The sequence below is a fragment of the Phascolarctos cinereus genome, unplaced genomic scaffold (assembly GCF_003287225.1).
Source record: "Phascolarctos cinereus isolate Bilbo 61053 unplaced genomic scaffold, phaCin_HiC Scaffold_9;HRSCAF=440, whole genome shotgun sequence".
Lineage (NCBI taxonomy): Eukaryota > Metazoa > Chordata > Mammalia > Diprotodontia > Phascolarctidae > Phascolarctos > Phascolarctos cinereus.
In genome coordinates, this window is record NW_027556402.1 from 2,816,782 (window position 1) to 2,828,964 (window position 12,183).

The 12,183-nt window shown below is 53.5% G+C and overlaps 1 protein-coding gene across 1 annotated transcript in view; it reads right to left on the reverse strand.

Moving 5' to 3' along the window:
• MFHAS1 (multifunctional ROCO family signaling regulator 1) overlaps positions 1-12,183 on the reverse strand; it is a 54,820-nt gene continuing 42,637 nt past the window's right edge. Inside the window, exons 2-3 of the mRNA XM_020976732.2 lie at positions 4,193-4,319; positions 1-3,180 (exon numbers count right to left, since the gene is read on the reverse strand). Coding sequence (XP_020832391.1) covers positions 3,147-3,180; positions 4,193-4,319 — 161 coding nt within the window. The 3' untranslated portion in view covers positions 1-3,146. The remainder of the gene's footprint in view (positions 3,181-4,192; positions 4,320-12,183) is intronic.

The following is a 12,183-nucleotide window of genomic DNA, read 5'->3' on the forward strand; positions in this document are numbered from 1 at the left end:
TCCATTTCCGTTTCCTTTTATTTAAATTTTCCAGAGCAAGAATTTGTTTTCAATTCTGCCCAGTTAGGACGATTTGACAGTCAACTGTAAGTACATTTCACAAAGTGTGGCAGGAGAAAACCCATGGGAGAGCCCACCAGCCCAGCCTGTCCTTCCTCGTCCTTCAGAGAGCTCCCACCGCTTGTGAACGGCGGCGAGGCGTCGGCGTGTTTGGACACCGAGCTGGTCGGTCCCAGCAGCGGCCTGGAAGCTGCCAGTCGCTTGAAGGCAGACATAACTGCCCCGGACGGCAGCCTCTGAGGGTCTGGAGAGGGGGCTTCTAGGCGGGGAGAGCCCCTCTTGTGCTTTGCGGAGCTTAATCACTCCATATTCCTGAAATGCAGATACAGTCTTTCCCCAGCATGGAAAGAGGATGTGGAATTCCCTGCATAGATGGCAAATGTTCCTGCATGGCAGAAAGTGTTTTCAGGACATCTGTTTCCAGCCCTCCCCTCCTCAGACGAAGCAGGCTCTCCAGCAGATTGGGTCAGGGGTCCCCGTCCACCTCTGTCCGCTTGAGAGCCTAAGTCACAGCACACAGCACACATTCAAAACTACCACAAGAACACACAAGAATGTGGGCATCCAGGGTGAACCACACCCCAGCAGGGCGTCCAGCAGCTTCTCCTATGATACGCCTGAAAATGCCATCGCAGAAGACGAGACGCATTCTATCTACAACAGACTGTACTGTTTCATGCCAAGATAGAAAGGAGAGAGACCTATATGCATAGATATGGATGCACACACTAGAGCCTTCTGAAAGCCTGGCAGCTTTCACAGGTGGTCTGCAGAACAATGTACACGCCCCCACCCCGTTTACACCGTCCACATATACACAGAGACAACAGGGACATGGGGATTCACTCAAAGGCTCCCGGCACCTCAGACTGGAGCCACGCAGCCCATTCAAGTATTCGAGAGTGTGAGCGAGAGAAACAGATACAGCTGGGTTCTCGTGGTCGTGCACATTTGGCATGCCCGCCTGCTTCACCTGGCCCCTGGCAAGGCAACGCGGGCTCCCGGGGCACAGAGGCTTCTAGCCGAGGGTTTGCTCTCCCCTCCACCCCCCAGCTGCGCCTTTCACAGAGAGACTGAACTTTTAAATGTCCCTGGCATTCGTAAGTCAATACTTTTTAGGACAAACAGGAGATGACCGTCAGTTGGCCCCTGTCCTGGCCTCTTCCTCCTCCTTCTCCTCCTCGCACGCCCTTTCCTTCCCAATGGGGAGACTTCCAGGGAGGCCCATTACCCACATCACGCTACTGAGGCAGCGAGGCGTGATCCCGACCCCTTAGAGCCTCATGGAACTTGTGCTCTCTGTCCCTGGGTGTGCTCTGGGGAGCAGCGGCCGCACAGAAATGGCAGAGGGACGGCCCTGCCAGATCTTTGCAGGTAGCAAAGTCTTATTATCGTAACCACAGGGAATGCTGCTCCCCGCCCAGGAAAGCCCAAACACAGCCCTCCGCAGGTTCTTCTGACCGCCCGGTGCTGGGAGTCGGGAAGGCGCCCTGCTTGTTTTGATGCCCCTGGTGTACACGCACGCCAGCGGTGGGTGGCTGCAGAAGATGTGAGAACTCTTCCATCAGGATAGACTTGGATGGTTAAGACACCTCTCTGTGGCGACCCTGTATCGTCACTGGGCCTGTCTGGCGGCAGTAAGATTTCTGAGCCGGGCTCTTTGGGCAGTGACGGGGCAGGTCGTTAGCCGGGCTAGGTCCACCGAGCGGCCATTCTCCCGTTGGGCTGACGGCGCCTCTCGCGTGCCCTGCCCTGCAGGAAGACTTTCAGCCTTCCGAGGCCCGCGTCCTCTAGACGTGGAAGCTCTGGGAGCCAAGACTTCATTCAGGGGAAGGACTTTTGTTTTCATCGGGTGGTAACCTCGATCCATGGCCTGCCCTGACGCCTCCCTAGGGAGCTCGGAGGAATGCTGGGCTCTCGAAGGCTATGCTATGGAATGCAACGCTGGAAGGGTCTATGCCAAGCTGGAGAGGCTGCCAGGTCCAGGCTGGGGGCAGCGCCCACGGAGAAGCTCGCGGAGGATGAAGCTGGAGGATAAAAACTGTTCTCTCGCGGCTAGAGGGGTGGATCTCTGGCTACCAAGGGCACGTGGGATGGCTGGCTTACTCATGGCCTGCACAGTGACAGCAGGAAGGGGGACGGACGTCCCGCCAGGGCCCAAGGAGCCTTTCTCTCCGATTCCACGGTGACGGAGTAGTAGCAAAGAATGAACAGAATGAACATCGCCTCCCCACACAAACCCCGACGGCTGCACGCATGCGCATGCGCGTGTTTGCAGGCGAGGGATGAGAAACCAGGAAGTCAGGAGAAAGAAAGAGACCCCAACCCATGAGAGCAAACAAGAAACCAGCCCCGACTTGGCACGGTCCTCATGCAGAATATTGCACCCAGTGTGGACTAATGCTAGAAGCTTTCGACGGTATAAATTTAAATGTATTTTCATATTATAAAAATAAAGATAAACATATACATATTTTACACTGGTCATCGCTCTGCGGCAGCAGTGCGCTTCTGGCAAGGGTCTCTCTTTCCCATGGAACAGAATAGACTTCAGAGTCTCTGGTCCAGCCGTCTGGAGGGCAGCTATGGCTTATGTGTGCACAGAAAACAAAATCCCTGAGTGGCCATGACCTTCCTTCCTTGCTTCCTTCCTTCCTTGCTTCCTTCCTTCCTTCCCTCCTTCCTTCCTTCCTCCCCTCCTTCCTCCCCTCCTTCCTTCCTTGCTTCCTTCCTTCCTTCCTTCCTTCCTTCCTTCCTTCCTTCCTTCCTTCCTTCCTTCCTTCCTTCCTTCTTCGGCTTCCTCCTTTCCTCTGCAAGTAGCTCTTCCTTGGAGGATCACAGTTCTGAGGTTCGGATTGTAAAATGTCTGCTTCATAGTCTTTCCCCTTCCTCCTTCCTCCCTCCCTCCCCAATCCCCCTTTCTCCCCGCTCCATTTCCAAAGGCTGCAGGCTGTCCGCTCCGTCCTCTGAAAGTACCTTCCACATCTGTCCCTGCGGGGACACGCCAGCCTAGATACCAGCCTGGGCGGCCCAGGTGGGTTCAGGGTTGTCTCACTCTTCGGGAAACCCCCCAGCTTCACCCGCCGTCACTGGTTTCTGTGCTTTTCGCCAACATTCTTCCTGTGAACAGCGGGGAGGGAGGAAGAAAAGATGCTGTGAGGCGGGGCAGGTGTCGGGGAGACCGTTTCTGACTCAAGGAGAAGAAGGCAGGTGGTGACGTGGATGGTGTCTGCTGGGCACAGAATGGGTGGCTCAGGGCAAACCACCCCCCTTCCAAGACTCAGTTCGCTAACCTGGAAAATGGGGAGAATGACGCTAGCTAATATTTACAGAGCTCTCTAAGGCTGGCAAAGCACTTTACCTCTACTGACTCACTGGATCCTCACAACAGCCTTGTGAGCTGGGTACTATCAACACCCCCAGTTTTACAGATGAGGAAATTGAGGCAGACGCAGGTTAAGCGACTTGTCCGGAGACACGCGGCTAGTGTCCAAAAGGGGATTCGAACCCGGGGTCTCCTTTCTTGACTGAAAGTCTGACCCCCTGGCCAGAGCACGAGAATGCTTGAGTCTGCGCAGTGGCCAGAGTGTTGGAGTCGGAGTCGGGAAGCCTGAGTATGAAATCCACCTCAGACACTTCCCTCTCTGAGCCTGCGTTTCCTCATCTGTAAAAAGGGGAGGTACCCAATAGTACCCCCCTCCCAGGGTGGTTGTGAGGATCAGGTGAGGTCTTCTTTGTAAAAGTGCTTAGCACAGTGCCAGGCACACAGCAGGTGCCTAATAAATGCTCATTCCCTTCCTTCTGTTCTCCTTAGACCTGCATTGCTGAGCCCAGTGATGACGGAGTAGACACCTGGAGGGAGGCACCGGACATTGACTTATGCCTGGCACACAACCTGGCTATGGGGAGATCTGGGTGTTCCAGAAATTCAGTGGAATTTTGGGGAAAAATGTTTTTGAAATGGTAATAATAATAATAACAATAATAATAATAATAATAATAATAATAATGATAATGATAATAATGATAAATGATGCTGGTGATCGCTAGCATTATATAACATTTCAAGGTGTACAAAGTGAGACCTCCAGGGGCTGCTGATGCTGAGGGAAGGGGTAGGGGCTAGGCTCACTTGGAACAAGGGCTGATCACGGTGGGTGTCGGGGGGTAGACCAAGGCCACATTCACTCGCTCGCTGCCATTCTTGGGGCAGATGATCTCGGCGACCCCCTCTGGCCTGGGCTGACTCAGCAACTCCCCTGTAGGAGAAAAGAGAGAAAAAGTTTTGGTGAGACTCTCGGAGAAAGAAAGGCTAAGGGGATGGGGGGTGTAGGGAGGGCCCACTCTGGTCAGAACCCAAGCCAACAGCCAGGCACGGTGCCAAGCCAGCCATGGCACCCATCCCACGGCCGCCCTCCAAGTACTCCTTGGCATGGCTACAGTAGGTGAGGCCTCCTCCTCCTCCTCCTTTTCCTCTTCCTCCTCTTCTCCCTCTTCCTCCTTTCTTCTCTTTGTCCTCCTTTTCCTTTCTTTTCCTTCTTTTCTCCCTCTTCCTCCTTTCTCCTCCTCCTTCTCCTCCTTTCTTGTCCTCCTTCTCTTCTCCCTCTTCCTCCTTTCTTCTCATCCTCCTCCTTATCTCCCTCTTCCTCCTACCCCTCCTCTTTCCCCTCTTCTTCCTTTCTTCTCCTCTTTCTCCTCCTCTTCCTCTTTTTCCATCTCTCCATGTAGCAAAAGGACCAGCTTCCCCTGCCCAAACCAGCCTCAGCCACTATGACCACTAACCAAGACACTGCCAAGTGATATGGGCAATCCAGTAAGGCCAGGCCTGGTCAGCTCAGTCAGAGAGGATGAGACCACAGAGCCAGGGACCGAGAGCCTGGAAGAAGAGATTAATCAGGTCACCAGAGACCCCACTATGGGGAAGCCTCACCATGAACCAGTCAACAAAGGACCAGACTACGCATCATCTGACTTGGTCATAGGGACTTTGGAAGCCATGCTCGAAGAAGCAAAAGCCCAGAGAGGGAAGGAGACAGGCACAAAGCCACACAGGTAGTATGTGGCAGGAGACAATTGGAGCCTAGGCTCTCTGACATTAGACCAATGCCCTTCCCACTGCACCACACTGCCAATTCTTATTTTTGAAAGGAAATCTAGAAAACCTGTCCACAAATGTCTGTCTCGAGTCCCTCCCATGGTTTAGATGAGAGTTAAGGAGGGTCTAAACAAGAGGCAATGGGGGTTGTATGAATGGAGAGGAGAGGGATACGGATATGAGAAGGGTTATAGGGAAATGACAAGATGTGCCAATGGAGGGATAGGTGAGGCAGGAGAGACCCAAGTGGTAAGCTCGGCTGTCTGCAAGGATGATGGCACCCTTTGCAGAAAGAGGGAAGTCCAGAAGAGAGGAGGTCTTAGGGGAAAAGAGCACCAGTTCAGAAAATGCTGCGTTTGTGATGCCTATGGCACATCCATTTGGAAATGTCCATTGGGTAACTGGTAAGGCAGGATAGAGCTGAGGGCTGGCTACATAGATCTGGGTGTGTTCTGCAGAGATGTGATAACTGAACTCTGTGTGTGTGTGTGTGTGTGTGTGTGTGTGTGTGTTGAGAGAGAGAGAGAGAGAGAGAGAGAGAGAGAGAGAGAGAGAGCGGGGGAGGGGGGAGAGAGAGAGACAGAGACAGAGACAGAGAGGGGAGAGAGAGAGGAGAGACAGAGATAAAGACAGACAGAAAGAGAGAGAGACAGAGAGCGGGGGGGGAGAGAGAGAGACAGAGACAGAGAGAGAGCGGGGGGGCGAGACAGAGACAGAGAGGGGAGAGAGAGGAGAGACAGAGATAAAGACAGAGAGAGAGAGACAGAGAGAGAGAGAGGGGAGAAAGAGAGGGGAGAGAGAGAGAGAGAGAGAGAGAGAGAGAGGAGAGAGAGAGAGAGAGAGAGAGAGAGAGAGAGAGAGAGAGAGAGAGAGAGAAGACCCTGGGCAGAGCCTGGGCGGGGGCCATCCATGGTTGGGGGATGACGAGCTGGGAAAGAAAGCTAAGAAGAAGTGGTCAGATGGGTGGCAGGAGAGCCATGCCCAGAGGACGGAGTTCCGGAAGGAGGCAGTCACCAACAGACACCAAAGCTGCAGAGAGGCTGAAGGGATGAGAGAAGAACATCAGGTTCTTTGGCTACTTTGGTGCAGTTCCAGTTGAATAATGTGGCCAGAAACCAGATTGGAGAGTCTAGAAGAGGGCAAGAGGAAGGGAAGTGGAGGCTATAAACATTCCCTGTATAGCACGAGAGACTCAAAAGTTTGCTGAAATTTAAGTAAACGTAGTTTTGTAACTAGTTGTAACTAGGCAATATGATGGAGTAGATAGACAGCTAGCTTTGGAGCCAGGAAGAGCTGGGTTCAAGTCCTGCCTCTGACACGTTTGGGCTGTGTGATCTTGGCCAAGTCACTCACCTCTCAGTGCCCCGGGCACTTAAGACTCTAAGTTGCTGAGGGATCAAATGACATTGGTAGAGGGAGCTTCCTCATCTGGGGCTTCCTATGCCAGTGGAATTACTGCTCCCCCCTCTTATTTCTCATCTGGCTACAACATTCCCCGGTTCCACTCTAGTCTAATGACATTGTCCACAAAGGAGATGACAGTGGTCTGGCACGACCTATTCTTTTAATTTTTTTTTAATTTTTAGGCAATTGGGGTTAAGTGACTTGCCCAAGGTCACACAGCTAGTAAGTGTCAGGTGTTTGGTTTGAGGCCGCATTTGAACTCAGGTCTTCCTGACTTCAGGGCTGGTGCTCTATGCACTGCACCACCTAGCTGCCCTTTGGCACGACCTATACTTGAACAAGCCTGTGGGCTCTCTAGGATCACAGCCTCCTTTTCTAGGTGTTTGCCAACCCTCCCTTTAACAGACCTCCTACACCTTTGCCAGGAATCAAAGATCGCTGGCCCAGTGTTTGCAGAAATCAGGTCACCCTTCCCCTTTTCCAATCCTGTGACAACTCTCCTGTTTCCCACAGTCACTCAGAGATCCCTGATAGGGGCTCGGCAATCACAGCTGTCGGTTCTCCGAGTACCCTCATCTGTCCTTGATGACGTGTGCTCACCAATGGAGGCCAAGGGCTCTTTCAATCCCGCTACTTATCTGGATTTCACCTCCCCATTAGTCATTTTTGTTCTGTCCTTTCAAGCACAAAGACCATTCTCCTGGGCAGAGAAAACAGAGGATTTGCTGGACAGCTCTGCCTTCTCTCAGTCTTCCACTATCACCATCCCATTCACCCCATCAGCAATCCTATCTCTTCTTTGACTCTCCTCTGTTTCCCAGTATCATTTACAGCCTTCCCCCCCTCCCCCACCTTGTCCTTAGCTTCCCTGGCAGCCTCTGCTCTTTCTGAGCATGAGCCCAGCTGCACCATTCCTGCAGTACGGTGCTGGACTCTGGCATCAACCCCCTTCACCCACCTGCCCTGGCTTCCATGTTCTGTATGTCCCTATTCTAAATCTGAGTGACCTCCCTAGGCATCCACACTGATCTCTTTGGGCAAGTTCCCCTTATTCTTCCGAATTTAGCTAGCATTGATAAGCACTTTAAGGTTTGCAAAATACTTCACATATATATATATATATATGTATATATAATATATACACACATATACATACATACACACACACACACACACACACACACACACACACACACACACATGTTCCAAGGCTCTCTACTGATACTTTCCCCAAACTTTGGAAGTCTTCTGCACCTAGCTCTACAGGGCATGTCAGTGTTTGCCTGTTTTTCTCTCCTATCTCAGAAGTTCTTTTTTTTTAAATTTAATTTTTAAAAAAATAATATTTTATTTTTTCCCCCAATAACAGATAAAGACAATTTTTAACATTCATTTTTAAAAATCTCTCAGATGTTCTAAGACAACGTATATTCTGATAGAATGTAAGCTTCTTGAGGACAGGGATATTTGCGTGTGTGTGTGTGTGTGTGTGTGTGTGTGTGTGTGTGTGTGTGTGTGCGCGTGCGCACATGTGCCTGCCCATCATCCAGCACACTGCCTGCCACGTGAGCAGGACTTAAAGAATTCTTCTCTATTGATTGATAGAGGGGTCACCTGCCTTCAAGGTCCCCCTCCTTTCCACCCCATTAACCAATTTTTGTTGGTGGTGGTGAGAACCAGACGCAGAGTGCAATGCTCATTGCTTCCTTCACCTTTGGAAGGACAGAATAGCGTTAAGGCAGATTAAGAAATTTTCAGCAGTTCTGCTTTCGGGAGTGCGGAGAGGGGGTGGAGTAGGGAGAGAGAGTATGCTCCGGCAGAAGGGAAAGTCTGGATCAGTAAGTCCTCCATCACCACCAACCTGCGATTCTGGGCCAGAACCTTCACCCGTTTCCCCCGCCCAGCTGGTCTATACCAGCCTCTGATGACATCACTAGACACCATAGAAAGCCGCTGCTCCGCAGTAAGAACCGCAGAAGAATCCCTCCCAGGGAAGGATCAGCAGGAGAACCCGTGGCAAGCCATCCCCTCGCCTCTCTGGCCTCAGTTTCCCCATCTATAAAATGAGGGGTTGGACTCGATGGCCCCGAGGTCCCTTCCAGCCTCAGGGCTGTGATCCCAGAATTCATCGTTAAACAGATTCATGAGACAGAAGAAAACACAAATCCACGAGCAGATAATCTCTGTTGCCCTCAGCTCTGGCTGGCACCCTCTGCTGCTGTCTCTTCTCTCAGACTGTTTTTGGCTCTGCCTTTCCACATCCTGCTTGCCAGTGTTTCCTCTCCTCTTACGCACAAACACCTCAACCCTTCCTTCCCTCCCTCCCTCCTTTCTTCCCTCCTCTTCTTCCTTCTTTCCCTCCTTCTTGGTTTTTTTTTTTAGGCAGTTGGTGTTAAGTGACTTGCCCAGGGTCACACAGCTAGTAAGTGTCAAATGTTTGGTCTGAGGCCAGATTTGAACTCAGGTCCTCCTGACTTCAGGGCCGGTGCTCTATCTACTGTGCCACCTAGCTGCCCCTCTTTCCCTCCTTTTCTTCCTTCCTTCTTCCCTCCCTGCCTCCCTTTTGCCTTTCTTCTTTGCCTCCTTGTCCTGTAGCCCTAAATCTGTGAGTCTGTGATGAAGTCTGAGCACACACCACTTATCTTGGGGAAGGGAAGAGCCATCCTCCCATGCCCTCCCTAGACATGGTTAGGTCGGGGATGCTGCTCTGCGCAAAAGGTTAACAACTGGCTCTCTGGGAATAGGGACGGTCGAGAGGAGGGGAGGGATAAGTCAGTCATGGAAGATTAGAGTGATTGGCACGAGATCCAGGGTAGCAGAATCCCCTGGAAACACCAGGGTAAAGGGCTCCTGCCCAGTTATGAGAGCCAGAGGAGCTCCGATGATGCACCTCAGTGACGGTGTAGTGAGGACAGATGACAACTATGGTGGGCTGCCCGGAGGTGGTGACTCAGGGACATGTGGGGAGACAGCAGGAGGTGCACTGGGGCCTCATCCCCAGAAGCCTCTGCATTTAGAGGGAGAGGCAGAGGCAGGCTTCCCTGGCACCAGGAGCTACCTGGAACAAGTGAGGGTGGAGGGTCTGCAGACTCCACAGAGCATTCCCTCCGGCTTCCTGCCCTGCGTTGGAGAAGCGGGGAGACGGAGAGAGACTGAGACACAGAGAGAAAGAGACATGGAAAGGAGGGAGACAGAGAGGGAGACAGAGAGACAGACAGAGAGAGAGAGAAATAGAGAGAGACAGACACACAGAGAGAAATAGAGGTAGAGATGAGAGACAGAAGAGACAGTGACAGAGAGAGAAATAGAGACAGAAATACAGAAGGAAGGAGAGAGAAGAGGCTCCACTGAGCCTTCCTCCTTTCTGGGCACCAAAAGGACATCATTCTCATCCTCATCCTCGCCATTAACTAGCATTTCTCTAGCTCTCTGCAGCTGGCAAAGCACTTTACAAATATCATGTCATTTGATCCTCACAACAGCCTTGGGATATAGGTGCTATTATCACCCCCATTTTACAGATGAGGAAATGGAGGCAGACAGTTGAAGTGACTTGCCCAGGGTCACCCAGCTAGGAAGTGTCTGAGGCTGGATTGGAACTCAGGTCTTCCTGACGCCAGGCCTGGTGCTCTGAGCGCCGTGGTAACCTCAGTTTCCTCTGGGTGGGGTTCTTCTCCTTCCCTACACCCTATTACAAAGCTCTCTGCTGAACATTGGCAGGCCTGAAGGGCTTGGCTCTGACCTGGGCATTGCAGGTAGCTAGGTGGCACAGTGGATAGAGCCCGGCCCTGGAGTCAGGAGGACCTGAGTTCAAATCCAGCCTCCCACAGTAACTAGCTGTGTGACCATGGGCAAGTCACTTGCCCTGATTTGCCCTCCCCCTCCCCCACAAAAAAAGACACAGTAGTAAACAAGATGCCATCAGCAGAGCAGATCAGGATGAAGAAGGGATTGGAGAAACAGCGACGGAAGAGGGGATGTGACGTCAGGAGAAGAGAAAGCTCAGGGCTGACATGAGCTGTCTACAAGTATCTGGGGGCCGTCATGGCAGGGGGATTCATCGTCCTGGTCAGCTGGGCCTCAGAGGGCAGCACGGGGAGGAGCCGTGGCGGGAGCCCTGGGGGGGTGCACACTGTCAGGACAGTGCCTGGCAAAGAATAGGTGCCTCATAAATGCTTGTCCACTTGACATGGTAAGAATGAATGCTGCCCCAGAGTGGGAGCCGAGTGTGTGTGCGCGCGTGCATGTGCATGCACACGTGTGTGAGCGTGTGTATATGCATGTATGTGTGTGTGTGTGTGTGTGTGTGTGCGCGCGCGCGTGTATCCATGTCTGCATCATCGGATGCTCCTCGTACAGAATTTTCCCAGCCAGTCCCTGTGGCCCCTCCTGCTCGGGGCCGAGGTTCTGTCTAACTTCTAAATGACCGGCTGGAGCTGGTGACACCGCTGACCCCCAGCACTGGCTGCCTCATCGGTCCCTCCCCAGCCGCCCCTGGTCCTCCCCCTCCCCACGCTCGGCCTCTGGAGCCTGACACTTGGCTGTGTTTTACTGTGAAGGGTTTATATAAACACAAACCCACCCAAGAAAGGAAAAGTATTTCCCTTTTTTCTGTCCTGGAGAGAGTCCCAGCCGCCTTGGCCGGGGATCAGACACGCTTCCCGATCAAAGGGGCACAGCACAGTTGGAGGCGGGGCGGGGGAGGCCGGCTCGCAGCCTCCAAGGCGGGCCAGGATAAGGAGCCCCAGCCGAGGGTCTGGGGAAGGCGCCTCCTTATTTAGAGGGCCCAGCAGCCCGGCCTTTTGGGAAGGCTGTAGCGTCCCAAGCTAGCCTTTGGTCTACAGACTCAGCCTTGGGAGGCTCCGCCCATGCCCCTGCTTGGGCCAAGGGCATTGATGGGGAGCAGGGGTCAGCCCGGGCCTGAAGAGCCAAGCAGACCCAGCCCTTGTGGTCAGTCAGGACTCCAGAGGGTAGCTTTGGAAAACATGGGAAGGCAGGTCCAGGCAGGAGCCTGGGGGGTCTAGAGAGGAGCCTAGAAGGTCTAGGGAGGAGCCTGGGGGGCCAGGGAGGAGCCTGGGGGGTCTAGAGAGGAGCCTGGAAAGTCCAGGGAGGAGCCTGGAAGGCCCAGGGAGGAGCCTGGGGGGTCCAGGGAGGAGCCTGGGGGGTCTAGAGAGGAGCCTAGAAGGTCTAGGGAGGAGCCTGGGGGTCTAGAGAGGAGCCTAGAAGGTCTAGGGAGGAGCCTGGGGGGCCAGGGAGGAGCCTGGGGGGTCTAGAGAGGAGCCTAGAAGGTCTAGGGAGGAGCCTGGGGGGTCTAGAGAGGAGCCTAGAAGGTCTAGGGAGGAGCCTGGGGGGCCAGGGAGGAGCCTGGGGGTCTAGAGAGGAGCCTGGAAAGTCCAGGGAGGAGCCTGGAAGGCCCAGGGAGGAGCCTGGGGGGTCCAGGGAGGAGCCTGGGGGGTCTAGAGAGGAGCCTGGAAAGTCCAGGGAGGAGCCTGGGGGGTCTAGAGAGGAGCCTGGAAAGTCCAGGGAGGAGCCTGGGGGGTCTAGAGAGGAGCCTGGAAAGTCCAGGGAGGAGCTTGGGGGGTCTAGAGAGGAGCCTGGGGGCTCAGGAAGGAGTCTGGGGGGCC